We start from the raw sequence: 12,529 nt of genomic DNA on the forward strand, positions 1-12,529 counted from the left end.
CACCGGGTCCAGGATGCGAACCGCGGTCGACTACGTGGGAGTCCAGCGACATAGCCATTACGCTAACTGCTGGTCCCCGGCCCACCATAATTTTCAAGTCACTGGGTCAGCAACTTGAACCGCGGTCAATCACGTGGGAGGTCCAGCGATGTAACCGCTACACTTGAGACGTAGGGGGGGAGGGGATGGCAGACATGCCTGTGGCCAGCGAGGGGCTCCTGGGGACTGAACCCCACTTCCACCCGGAGCCGGCTCTGTGGAGCGTGTGCTGCAGCTGCACCACCACGGCCGGCCCTGCACGCCCAGCTCGCGGGTCGGCACCGATCTGCACCGACTGGGCGCCACCTTCCGGCGTGTCGCACTTCCTCTGGCTTCGCCTCGGCCGCCTGCCATGGCCCTGCTCAGGGCGCTCCCCAGATTCACCCTTGGTCTGTGGCCTGCGACGCGGGCCCAGGGCCACCTGAGACGAAAGAGAACTCACGGGTCACAGGGGTCTTCTCTTCTTCTTCCTCCTCCTCCTCGTCCTCCTCCGGCCTGGGCAGCTTCCTGAATTCAGAGAGGTCCGTCTGCAGCAGCTGAGACACGGCCGCGTGGGCCAGAGACGCAGCCAGCGGTGGCGGAGCGTTCCTGCGGATGGGAATCGAACCGAGGTGAGGCCAGGGCCGCGCCCCAGCGAGCCCACGCCTGGCTTCGTGGCCCTGGCTGCCGGCCCCAGTGTTCCCCACAGAGACCTCAGCTCCCCACACACTCGGGGAGGCCTCTCCAGGGTGGCTGGTGGCTCATACCCTGCGGCCGGGTGACCCTGTCCTTGGGAATTGGGATGGACGTTCAAGTGACCCGTCCATGGGGAGCTGCCTGGGCTGAACGTGCACCAGGCTGGGAGGAGGAAGGGGGGGGTCACAGAGGTGTGTGAGCTGTGTCCTGGGCCTCGGTGGCCAGGCAGACCACCTGCCATCCAAGCCGATGACGGTTCCCCTTCCATGTGCCACGGGGGGGCTGGAGTGGTGAGGGGAGCGGGGTCACCCATGCCTACAGTCTCCAGGGCTTGGGGAGCACTGTGCATTGAACTGTGGCCCCTCAAATTCATGCACTGAGGCCCTGGCTCCCAGAACCTCAGACCTCATCTGGAGTAGGGTCGCTGTAGACAGAATAGGTAAGACGGACTGCGTCGCACTAACAGCAGGAGGGCGTCTCTGTTAGAGGAGACAGACAGAGACAGAGACACCGAGAGGGAAAGTGAGAAAGCACCTCCTCAATCCTTTCTTTTCCCGGGATCTCGGGCACGCGTGCCTGGCGTGATTTTCAAGCCACTGGGTCAGGGACTCACAGCACAGTCGGCCATGTGGGAGTCAGTGACGTAACCACTACGCCATCTGCTGGCACCAACCATTAAAACCTTTTTTTTTTTTTTAAAGAATTATTTTTATCTTACTTGATTTATTTAAATTTGTCCAAAAAAGCAACAGGGACAGGGAAGGAGGGAGGGAAAGGGGAAGAGAGCGAGCGAGCGAGCCTCCAAGTCTAGGACTCGAACCATGGTCAACCATGTGGGAGTCCAGCGCCCTAACCACCACACCACCTGCCAGCCCCTTCAACAATTAACTTTTATCAAGGGAAGAAATCTGGACAGGCACGCCCACGGGGAGAATGCCATGGGAACTTGAGGCAGAGACCCGGGTGAAGCCCACAAGTGAAGGACTGATCACAAACCACCGGGGGGACCGGCCCTGCTGACACCTTGACCCAGGACCTGTAGTCCTCAGGACAGTGGGACCATGACCGCCGCTGTCCAAGCTGCCAGGTCTGCGGTGCTGCGGTACAGCCGCCCCAGGAAGGTGGCCCAGGGAGCGCGCGGCCCGGGGGCTGGCAGCTCACGAGGTCCCTGGAGAGATCGGGTCATTGGGGCGGCGGGGTACAGGGGCCAGGGGAACAGGGGGTGAGCCAGGCTTCACGGCAACAGGGAGCCACTGGCCGGTCTGTTCTGACGTGGGACGTGGCACAACCGGACGGAGACCTCTGACCTGAGCACAGAGTAGACGCTGGTGGGGGGCGGTGACCCCAGTCCAGAGGACAGAGGATGAGGAGTGAGTGGCAAGGGGTGGTGGTGACAGACGGGAGAGGACAGGACAGAGTGATATCGGGGGGAGGGGGGCGCTGATATGGGGGAAGCTGGGGGAGAGGAGGAACAGGGACAGCCTCAGAGATTCTGTTCTGAGCAACTGGTGGATGGGGGCAGCGATGGTACGGATGGTCCACCAAAATTCATGTGTCGAGATTTTGTTGTGAAGGTATTAAGAGGGTGAGAACTTTACTTGATATGGTGGGTTCTAAGGAGAGGGAAAGGGGCCAGGGCAGACACCTGGGCACAGATGCACGCGCTCCAGCCCTGGTGCAACTAATTTTTTTTTTTTTTTTTGAGAGGTTTTTGCTATAGGGCGCATGCGCTCGCCAGACAGAGAGAGACAGAGAGATAGAAAGCAAGAAATCACCCCCCAGGAGGGATGGCCACACTGCAATCCCTTCTCCTCCATTCTCCTCTCGGGATCTTGGGCACGCACGCACACGCGCCCGGCGTGAGTTCTAAGCCACCGGGTCCAGGATGCGAACCGCGGTCGACTACATGGGAGTCCAGCGACATGGCCATTTCGCCAACTGCTGGTTCCCACAGCTAATTTTTTTTTAATTCCCAGAGTGTGCGTGCACTTGCCAGAGAGAGAGAATGTGAGAGAGAGTGAGTGCACGGGAGCCCCCCAGTAGGGTGTGGTCGTGCTGCCGCCCCTTCCTCCACCCCCCTCCCATCGGGGTCTTGTGCATGCACACACATGCACCTGGCATGCTTTTCAAGCTTCTAGGGCCGAGATTTGAACTGCAGGTGGCCAGGTGGGATCTGGCTCCCAACGCATAGTGCTTAACCACTGGGCTACAGGGCCAGCCCGGACAGTGCAGTTACCTAACAGCTGTGGGTGTGGGCCAGGGAATGGGGAATGGGCTGTTTCCATGCTGAGTCTCAGGTTCTTCGAGGATGAGAGGTTTAGGGAGCAGGCGATGGAGCTGCAAGAGGTGGGGGCCTGGGGCCCACAGGGGACAGCCAGGGAGAAACCAGAGAGAGAAGAGAGGATGACCCCCAAGAATGGCCCCCAGGAACGATTCGGATCAGTGAGACTTGACAGGTGGCTTTGAATGTCACAGGACAGAGCTGAAGCGTGAGCAGGGGCCCGCAGGGTGCAGAGGGAGGGAGCGTGCAGAGACGGGAGCTGCAGGCTGAAACTCAAAGAGGCGGGGTGTCAGTAGAGACGGAAGCCAGCCATGGCCAAAGAGAACGGGGGTTACGTGGTCTGAGATTCTGCAGCACACGTGACCATTCCTGTCCCCAGAGGGAAAGGCTTTGCACCTTGGGGTCTGACTCACACGCCCGGTCTGTGGGATGCCCTCCCTGGCTCCCCCAGACAGGACAGGTCACTCCTCCCGGTACTCCTGCAGCTTCTGGGATGCACCCTGACCCTCTGCATCTTCCTCCCCACTCAGGGGGTCCCTGGGAGCTGAATGATACACATCCACCCATTCATCCGTCTCTAGGGGGACAGACAGAGACAGAGACACCAAGTGTCTCGCGGTGCCTCTTTGCTAAGCTGACACTCCCAGTTGTATTTTACTTTTTACTTTTTTTTTTTTTTTTGAGAGGTTTTTGCTATACGGTGTGTGCACTCGCCAGACAGACAGAGAGACAGAAAGCGAGAAATTATCCCCCAGGGGAGATGGCCACGCCGCAATCCCTTCTCCTCCATTCTCCTCTCGGGATCTTGGACACGCACGCACACGCGCCCGACGTGAGTTTAAGCCACCGGGTCCGGGACTCGAACTACAGTCGACTACATGGGAGTCCAGCGACATAGCCATTATGCTAACTGCTGGTCCCTTTTTAATTGTTTATTTAACTTTATTTGTTGTTATTATTACTTTTTTTTAAAAATGTGCTATAGGGCATGTGTACTCACCAGAGAGAGACAGAGAGGGAGACGCAGGGGAGTAGTGAGAGAGCAAGCTGCCAGGTCCAGGATTCAAACCGCAGTCAGCCATGTGGAAGTCCAGCACCTTAACCACCACCCCACCCAGTGGCCCCGACACGCCCAGCTTTCACTGGAGGGCCAGGACCTCCCAGCCTGGCTGATGGGTCACGTCCTGTGGGGGCTGGCAGGGGACTGGAGGTCTCAGGGATGGTCTTAGGGATCTACTGGGACGAATTCCTGACTTTTTACGTGACAGGGTGACTCAGGGGAGAAGCTTCTGGAACCGCCTTTGAAAAACAACCAGCCAGGACATGAGACCTGAGTTCCTCCGCAGTTCAGGGGTTTCCTGCCAAGCGCGGGCTTTTTCCTTTTTCCCAGCAGGGAGGAGAGACGCCTGTTCTTTGGCCCGGTGACATCAGGCTTGGGCTTCCTGCCTGCCACGGAGCAGCTGGGGCAGGGAGGCGGCTTCCGCAGAGAGGACCCACACAATGCCTGCCCACAGGCCCCCAGCACCCCCTTCCTGGACATGGCTCTGCTGCATCCTGGGGTCCCACCCTCAGACACGCCCTAGAGGTCCAAAGTCACCCCTGGTCTGGCCGGTTCAGGGAAGAGCTCCTGGCAGAGGGACCAGGGCAAGGCAAACTTAAGGCCAGAAAAGCTAGCTGTGCCCACTGCAGGGGGCAGGGGTTACGAGCAGGTCCCAGCCCAGCAGGGATGGAGGCTGCGTGTAGGTCATCGCAGCGTAGGGGACACACTGCTCGGGACCCAGAGATGTGACGTGGAGACGTTGAGGACAGGGGAGGAAGGACACGGAACCAGTCCACCCGGGGGCGCAGCCATCTGACTGCTGCGTGGCCACAGGAGGGCGCCAGTTTCAACCTGGAAAAGAACCCCTGGGGGCCAGCGGGTGGCATGGAGGCTAAGTCATGGGGGTCCCACACGGCTGATGGAGTGGGTCAAGTCCCAAACTTGGCGACTTGAAAATGACACCGAGTGCATATGCAGGCCTGCCCAAAATGCCAAGAGGAGACTGGAGAAGGGGTTGCGGTGTGGCCATCACCCCTTGGGTGACTTCTCACTTTCCTTCTGTCTTTCTCTGGTAAGTTCACGTGCCCAATGGCAAAAACTTAATAAAAAAAAAAAAAAAAAAAAGAAAAAAAAAAGAACCCCATGGACCAACAAGGCCAGAGCCCTTTACACTCAAGAGCCCAAACTTGGCTATGGGGACAGAAAGCAGGAGAGAGAGCCGGTCTGCAAGTCAAACAGGAGTGTGTGCACATATGCACATGCATGAGTGTGCAAGGGTGTGGGGACACTTACGTGTAAGAGCGTTTAAGTGTGTGTGAGTGTGGATGCTTGTGCATGCAGGTTTGCGAGTGTGCAGGTGCTCATGGAGTATGTGTGAGCGTGGGTCTGGTGCATGCGGGCATGTGGGTCTGCAGGAGCTTGTGGGATGAGCGTGATGCTGCTGTGTGTGTGTGTGTGTGTGTGTGTGTGTGTGTGTGTGCAGGTGCTCATGAGGTGAGCATAGGTGCCAATACGTGTGTGTGTGTGTGTGTGTGTGTGCAGGCGCTTGTAGGGTGAGCATGGGTGTTGGTGCGTGTGTGTGTGTATGTGTGTGTGTGTGCAGGAGTTCGTAGGGTGAGCGTGGGTGCTGGTGCATGTGTGTATGTGCGTGTGTGCAGGCACTCGTGGGGTGAGCGTGGGTGCTGGTGCATGTGTGTGTGTGCAGGTGCTCGTAGGGTGAGTGTGGTGGGTGCTGGTGCATGTGTGTGTGCAGGTGCTCGTGGGGTGAGCGTGGGGGCTGAGGGGTGTGTGTGTGTGTGTGTGTGTGTGTGCAGGCGCTCGTGGGGTGAGCGTGGGTGCCGGTGCATGTGTGTGTGTGCAGGTGCTCGTAGGGTGAGTGTGGTGGGGGCTGGTGCATGTGTGTGTGCAGGTGCTCGTGGGGTGAGCGTGGGGGCTGAGGGGTGTGTGTGTGTGTGTGTGTGTGTGTGCAGGCGCTCGTGGGGTGAGCGTGGGTGCCGGTGCATGTGTGTGTGTGCAGGTGCTCGTAGGGTGAGTGTGGTGGGGGCTGGTGCATGTGTGTGTGCAGGTGCTCGTGGGGTGAGCGTGGGGGCTGAGGGGTGTGTGTGTGTGTGTGTGTGTGTGTGCAGGCGCTCGTGGGGTGAGCGTGGGTGCCGGTGCATGTGTGTGTGTGCAGGTGCTCGTAGGGTGAGTGTGGTGGGGGCTGGTGCATGTGTGTGTGCAGGTGCTCGTGGGGTGAGCGTGGGGGCTGAGGGGTGTGTGTGTGTGTGTGTGTGTGTGTGCAGGCGCTCGTGGGGTGAGCGTGGGTGCCGGTGCATGTGTGTGTGTGCAGGTGCTCGTAGGGTGAGTGTGGTGGGGGCTGGTGCATGTGTGTGTGCAGGTGCTCGTGGGGTGAGCGTGGGGGCTGAGGGGTGTGTGTGTGTGTGTGTGTGTGTGTGCAGGCGCTCGTGGGGTGAGCGTGGGTGCCGGTGCATGTGTGTGTGTGCAGGTGCTCGTAGGGTGAGTGTGGTGGGGGCTGGTGCATGTGTGTGTGCAGGTGCTCGTGGGGTGAGCGTGGGGGCTGAGGGGTGTGTGTGTGTGTGTGTGTGTGTGTGCAGGCGCTCGTGGGGTGAGCGTGGGTGCCGGTGCATGTGATGACTGATGAATCTGCATCTTACAGGAAGCAAAATGCTAGAGAAGAACAACACAGCACGAGCCCATCCCCACCGGGACGGTAGAGACGCCAGACCGCAAGGACTGCGCTTCATCAGAGGGCAGGTGGTGGAGGTGGGTTCACACCTCGCTCTGTGCTCCCCTGCAGCTTCAGGCCCAGGGAGCTCCAGCCGCACTGCTCCCTCCCTGCCGCCTCTGCCCTCGCCCATCACGAACGACCACCATCCACCTCAGACAAGAACTAAACCCACTTCCCAGGCCCTGTGGCCCCTGAAGGCCCCACTTAGGCCCCTCCCTGAGCAGACTACCTGCTGCTCCTGCCACCGCCCTGGCCCTCCGCATACCTCACGGCCTCGCGTGACCTTTTCCTGTGTATGAAGGGGGAAGGGGAGGGAAAATGACAGGGGAATTTCTGACTAGGTCCTGTCCCATCCTCCAATCAGCGAGGAGTACAGGCACATACAACTGGACCAGGGTGCTCGGGCTGGCCCGGGAACCGAACCTGTGCCTCCCATGCGACTTCCGGAGCGGAGGCACTCTGGGCACCACCACGGCTGGGCCCTCATCCCCTCCCATTTTCACTGCTGTGAAACAAAACCAGCTTCCTCAGTCCTGATCCCCCACTCCTGCCCCCAGGCGTGTCCCTCCTCTGGGCCCCATGGCTGGTTCCTCCCCACTCAGAAGTCCGTCTAACACCCAGGGCTCTGTCGTCTCCCAGGACAGCTTCTCTGCCCTCCTCCTCCCCACACCGGGGCCAGGGAACCCCGATCCTCCAGGCCTGGCCCTCCTCCCCACTGCCCCTGAGACTCTGAGAGAGTGATGACCCCTGTCATCTCCACGGGCGGCCCCATGGCTCCTGGGGATCGGGCTGGGAGTGGCCTGAGAACTCCCTGGACTTCCTCTGGAGACCTGCCTTCACGTCCCAAATCCAGCATCCACGCTGGCCCATCCCAAGGGCGATCACTGACACCCCCCCAAACCGATTCCAAAACAAGCCAACAACACCCTTCATGCCCCCCGAGGCTCACGGTCATTGAGCATTTCCCCTGAGTCTTGTGGTTGTGGAGGACGCAGGTGGGGCACGGCCCTGGAACTGACGTGCTCCCTGCCTCGGTTCCCACACGGCACAGGGCGAGTGCGGTGACCACGTCGCAGCCTCGGGCAGGGTTCCAGTAATCGGGCCATCAGGCCATCGCGGGGTGTCAGGGGAGTCGATCGGCGCAAAGGACAAGGAATTGCACGTCCGGGGGATGCTGAGCAGAGGGCGCCGAGGCTGCGGGCCAGGGTGTGGGCAGACGCCACGCCAAGGGCATGTCCATGTCGGGGGAGGTACGGACGACCCGTGGGGAATGCTAGGACTTGGGGCCATGGCACATCCCCTTGGGGAGGGACACGCTTCCCAAACACGCCTGTGGCCTGCCAGCCCTCCCCGCTCCGTGAGCCAGCCTGACGCCATCGGGGCAGCTCGACTCCAATAACCGCAGCTGTCTGGGCAGAGGGTCTGAGGGAGACCTTGCCCTCCGCCGTCTTTCAGGGGACAGATACGTCCAAGATGAATGAATGAATGAAACTGGGGAGGGCCACCAGGACCATGCCTGGGTCTTCGGAGGCAGGGACCCCTGGGGTGGGCCCAGGAGGGGGCGGTACTGGATCTGTGTGGACACGCTACTCTGTCTCCACGAGACCTGAGCTGGGCGTGCTGCCTCTCGGGGCCACAGCCTCATCTGTGAACTGGGGACAGCACCAGCTTCTGGACCACTGTGGCCAGAGGGGGCCACATAGTCCTGCCCCCCGTCCCCCAACACAAGGCCACAGCCACTTCCTGACCCACCGACCTCTGCCTCCTCATCTGTAAGATGGGGCAGACGCAAGCCCTGCTGCTTGGCCTGTTATGCATTAAACGGTGTCTCCCTGGTAGACGGGTCAAGTCTCAGCCCCCAGCGGCTCGCAGTGTGACCTTTGGTGAGACAGGTCTTATCAAATGCACTTGGTGATGTTCAGGTGTGGTCATCGTCCACCGGGGCAGTTGGTGACCGAATGTGACCGGTGCCCCTTTTTATCTCCTTAGGTGAGAGATTTTTGCTATAGGGACGTGCACTCACTGGAGAGGCAGAGAGCAAGAAATCACCCCCCAGGGGAGATGGCCACACCGCAACCTCTGCTCCATTCTCCTCTCGGGATCTTGGGCCCGCACGCACACGCGCCTGGTGTAAGTTTTAAGCTGCCAGTTTCAGGGTTTGAACGGTGGTCGACTACGTGGGAGTCCAGCTATGTGACCATTACGCCACCTGCTGGCCCCTGACTGGTGTCCTTCTAAGAGAAGAAGCTACAGAGACATGCAGACAGGGAGAGGAGGCCTGCAGAGACAGACGCAGGGGGAGGATGCCATGGAACCTGAAGGCGAGACCGGGGGATGAGCTTACAAAGCCAGGAGATAACAAGGCGGCCCTGGGCACTAAGAGAGAAGCCCACGCAGGTCCCCCACGGCCTTGGAGAGAACAAGGCCCGCAGAGACTGTGATCTGAGATCCTGGCCCAGAACTGGGAGAGAATGCATCCTGTCGCTGCAGCTGCCTAGTTCTCGGCGCTGTGTTCCAGCAGCCGCAGACAGGGTTGAGGTGGACACGTGACAGACGCCATGCCTCGCTCCCAGACCCGTCAGCCCACGGTGCACCGGCCTACCTGCTGCTCAGGAAGCCCAGGGCCAGCTCGGCCAGCTCGGCCTCCACCTCCTCCTGGCTCAGCGTCATCCCCGGGGCCTTCCATGGCAGAGCGCTGTCCGGGCTCAGCGGGGCCGGGAAGTCGCAGAGGAGCGCGTCCAGGAAGCCTGGGGTCTCCTCCGTGCCAGACGCCATCTGGCTGCTCTTCTGTGGGGCTGTAGAGGCCATGCCCAGAGCATCCCGGGGGGCTTGCGGCTGGGCCCGGGGAGAGGGTCTCCACTCAGCCTTCTCCCTGGGGAGGGAACTCAGAGTCAGAAACTCCCAGGCAACAAGCGTCTTACGGTGCGAGGCGCGGGCACAGCGGTCTTCACCCACACCACGAACAGCATGGCACCAAGCACCAGCCTGCACGGTTCAGAGGCACAAACGAGAGCTCCGAGGGATGGCAGATGGCGTAACAGCTACATCGCTGGACTCCCACGTAGTCGACCACGGTTTGTGTCCTGGACCTGGTGGCTTAAAACTCACGCTGGGCGCGTGTGCGTGTGTGCCCAAGATCCCGAGAGGAGAATGGAGGAGAAAGGATTGCAGTGTGGCCATCCCCCCTGGGGTGTGATTTCTCACTTTCTGTCTCTCTGTCTCTCTCTGTCTTTCTGGCGAGCACATGTGCCCTATAGCAAAAACCTCTCCAAAATAATAGTAATAAGTCTGTTTTAGACTATGACAAAAATAGAGTCAGTTTGGTGTGGTGGTGAAGACAGCTGGATCCCACATGGCCAAGTGTGCAGTTCAAGTCCTGGACCCAGGCAGCTCGAGAAACACGCCAGGTGTGTGTTTTATAGCGCGCCCAAGATCCTGAGAGGAGAATGGAGGAGAAGGGATTGCAGCATGGCCATCCACCCTGGGGGGTGATATCTTGCTTTCTATGTCTCTGTCTCTGTCTTTCTGGTAAGCGTATGCGCCCTATAGCAAAAACCTCTCCCCAAAAAAAGGAAGTGACAGAGAAGGAAGGTATCCTCCCGGCAGGGGGTGGCAGATGTGACAGGCAGGAGAGGGACCCCAGGGCCAGGCCATCAGACAGGAGAAAGGCTTCACCCTGGTCACGAGACCTCGCCTGCCAGGAGGGCTCCCAGGTGAGGAGCCCGGGAGCGGTGTCCAGATGGGAAGTGGGACACTTGCCCGGATACAGCAGCTGCGAGGGGGGAGGAAGAAAAAGGCCAGCACACCCCGGGCCAGGGGCAGGTCTCAGCTGCCGGAGACCAGAGCTGGGGCCGGAATGCTCTCCACAGGTAGGCAGGGCTGGCTGAGGGATGGGCACGAGAGAAGCAAGGGTTAACCAGGGACAGGCGGGAGGGCTCTGGAATGGTCACGCCTGTCCCTTCCTCTCACCGTGGGGGCGGTGAACTGTGACTGGTTCAGGCATCTCAGTTCCCTGGAGGAGAGGCTGTGTTTGTCCTGGGCTGCTGGCCCCCCAGGGTTACCAGCTCCCCGTCTTTCAGGCCCTTTTCCCCCCATTCTTAGAACACCAAGGCTTAGGAATTGTCAGGTCCTGTGGCCCCCATGAGCCAGGACACCCCCACTTCCCAGATGAGAACATGGGGGTTTGCGGGGGCTTTCTCTCGTGCGAGCTCTGAGGACAGAGAGGACGTGGTCTGAGAGGGACTCCAGAACTCCAGGCGTCACCGCCTGACCCTCCTCCCCAGGGCGGGCCTCCGGCTTTTCTTCCAGGCTGGCTCAGAACCACCTGGCCGATCCACCCTGCCTGGTTCTGCACCCCCACCCCCAGGCCGCCAGTCTCTGCAGCTTTCTGGTCTGTTACTCCCTTGGACACCCGAGGGCCCACCTGGATTGCCTTTTGTCCCAGCGCAAGGTTCCTGGAGCTCCCCTCACTGCCATCACTCCCAGGGGTTCGACTCCACCCCACCTGGCTCCTACTCCCCCAGTCACAGGCCGATGCCGCAGCCCGGCCCTGCTCAGGCCCCGCTTCCTGTCACAGGCACCTGGGTGTATCACCTAATGCAACCTCTGCCTCCCACCTCCACCTCAGACTTTGCCTAAAGTCCTGACTCAGACACAGCCCAGGGCAAACACAGGGTTCCCTTCCAGGGGTCACCTGTCTCGAGTGTGAGGAGCACCCTGAATCCTAGGCAGGAGAATCAGGGGAGCAGTTTCATAGCCCAGCCACCCCTGAGGCCATCTAGGCTCTGACACCTGAATAGAGACAGCAGGACCGCGGGCCAGAGTCTTCTCTTACTTCTTTTTTTTTTTTTTTTTTAATAATTTTTTTTTTTAGGGGCCGGTGGTTGAGACAGAGAGAGACAGAGAAAGAGAGAAATCTCCCCTAGGGGGAGAGTCCCGCTGCAACCCCTTCTCCTCCATTCTCCTCTTGGGATTTTGGGCACGTGCACACTTGTGCCCAGCGTGAATTTCAAGCTGCTGGGTCCAGGACTCAAACTGCGGTCAGCCATGTGGGAGTCCAGAGCCACAACCACGACACTACTTGTTGGCTCCAGAATCGTCGGTCTATTTTTGTTTTTTTCTGAGGGGTTTTTGCTATAGGGCACGTGCACTCGCCAGAAAGATAGAGAGACAGAAAGCGAGAAATCACCCCCCAGGGGGGATGGTCATGCCGCAATCCCTTCTCCTCTATTCTCCTCTCGGGATCTTGGGCACGCACGCACACGCGCCCGGTGTGAGTTTAAGCCACCGGGTCCGGGACTCGAACCGTGGTCGACTATACGGGAGTCCAGCGACATAGCCATTATGCCAACTGCTGGTCCCAAGAATCATCAGTCTTAACCGTGCCTCTGAACGTTGCCAACAGGACAGTGGTGGGCAGCATCTGGAGTTGAAGGGTGAGGATGAGCGTGAAAAGGGAGAAAGGTGGAAGAGAGCCCACGACACCGAGAACACTGCTGAGGGAGGGTCGTCCTTACCAAGGGTGGCTAACTTGGAATAAGTCTTTTGGAAGCATGAAGATTAAAAAAAAAAAAAAGAAGAAAGAAAGAAAAGAAAAAGAAATACAGGGGTGGGGGGCGAGAAAAAGGTCTCAGGGTCAAGTTAAAAGTCTAACAGTGAAAAATAAAGGGGGAGGCAGCAGGTGGCGTGGTGGTTAGGGTGCTGGAATTCCCGCATGGCTGACCACGGTTCAAGTCCCGGATCTGGGGGCTTGCGTTTTCACGTTCCC

At 59.5% G+C, this 12,529-nt stretch overlaps 1 protein-coding gene across 1 annotated transcript in view; it reads right to left on the reverse strand.

Moving 5' to 3' along the window:
• The window catches only part of PPM1F (protein phosphatase, Mg2+/Mn2+ dependent 1F), a 41,144-nt gene that overhangs the window by 20,794 nt on the left and 7,821 nt on the right, over window positions 1-12,529 (reverse strand). The window contains exons 2-3 of the mRNA XM_006140197.3: window positions 9,365-9,634; window positions 482-627 (exon numbers count right to left, since the gene is read on the reverse strand). Coding sequence (XP_006140259.1) covers window positions 482-627; window positions 9,365-9,570 — 352 coding nt within the window. The 5' untranslated portion in view covers window positions 9,571-9,634. The remainder of the gene's footprint in view (window positions 1-481; window positions 628-9,364; window positions 9,635-12,529) is intronic.

This window comes from Tupaia chinensis, unplaced genomic scaffold, assembly GCF_000334495.1.
Source record: "Tupaia chinensis unplaced genomic scaffold, TupChi_1.0 Scaffold000024_1, whole genome shotgun sequence".
NCBI lineage: Eukaryota > Metazoa > Chordata > Mammalia > Scandentia > Tupaiidae > Tupaia > Tupaia belangeri.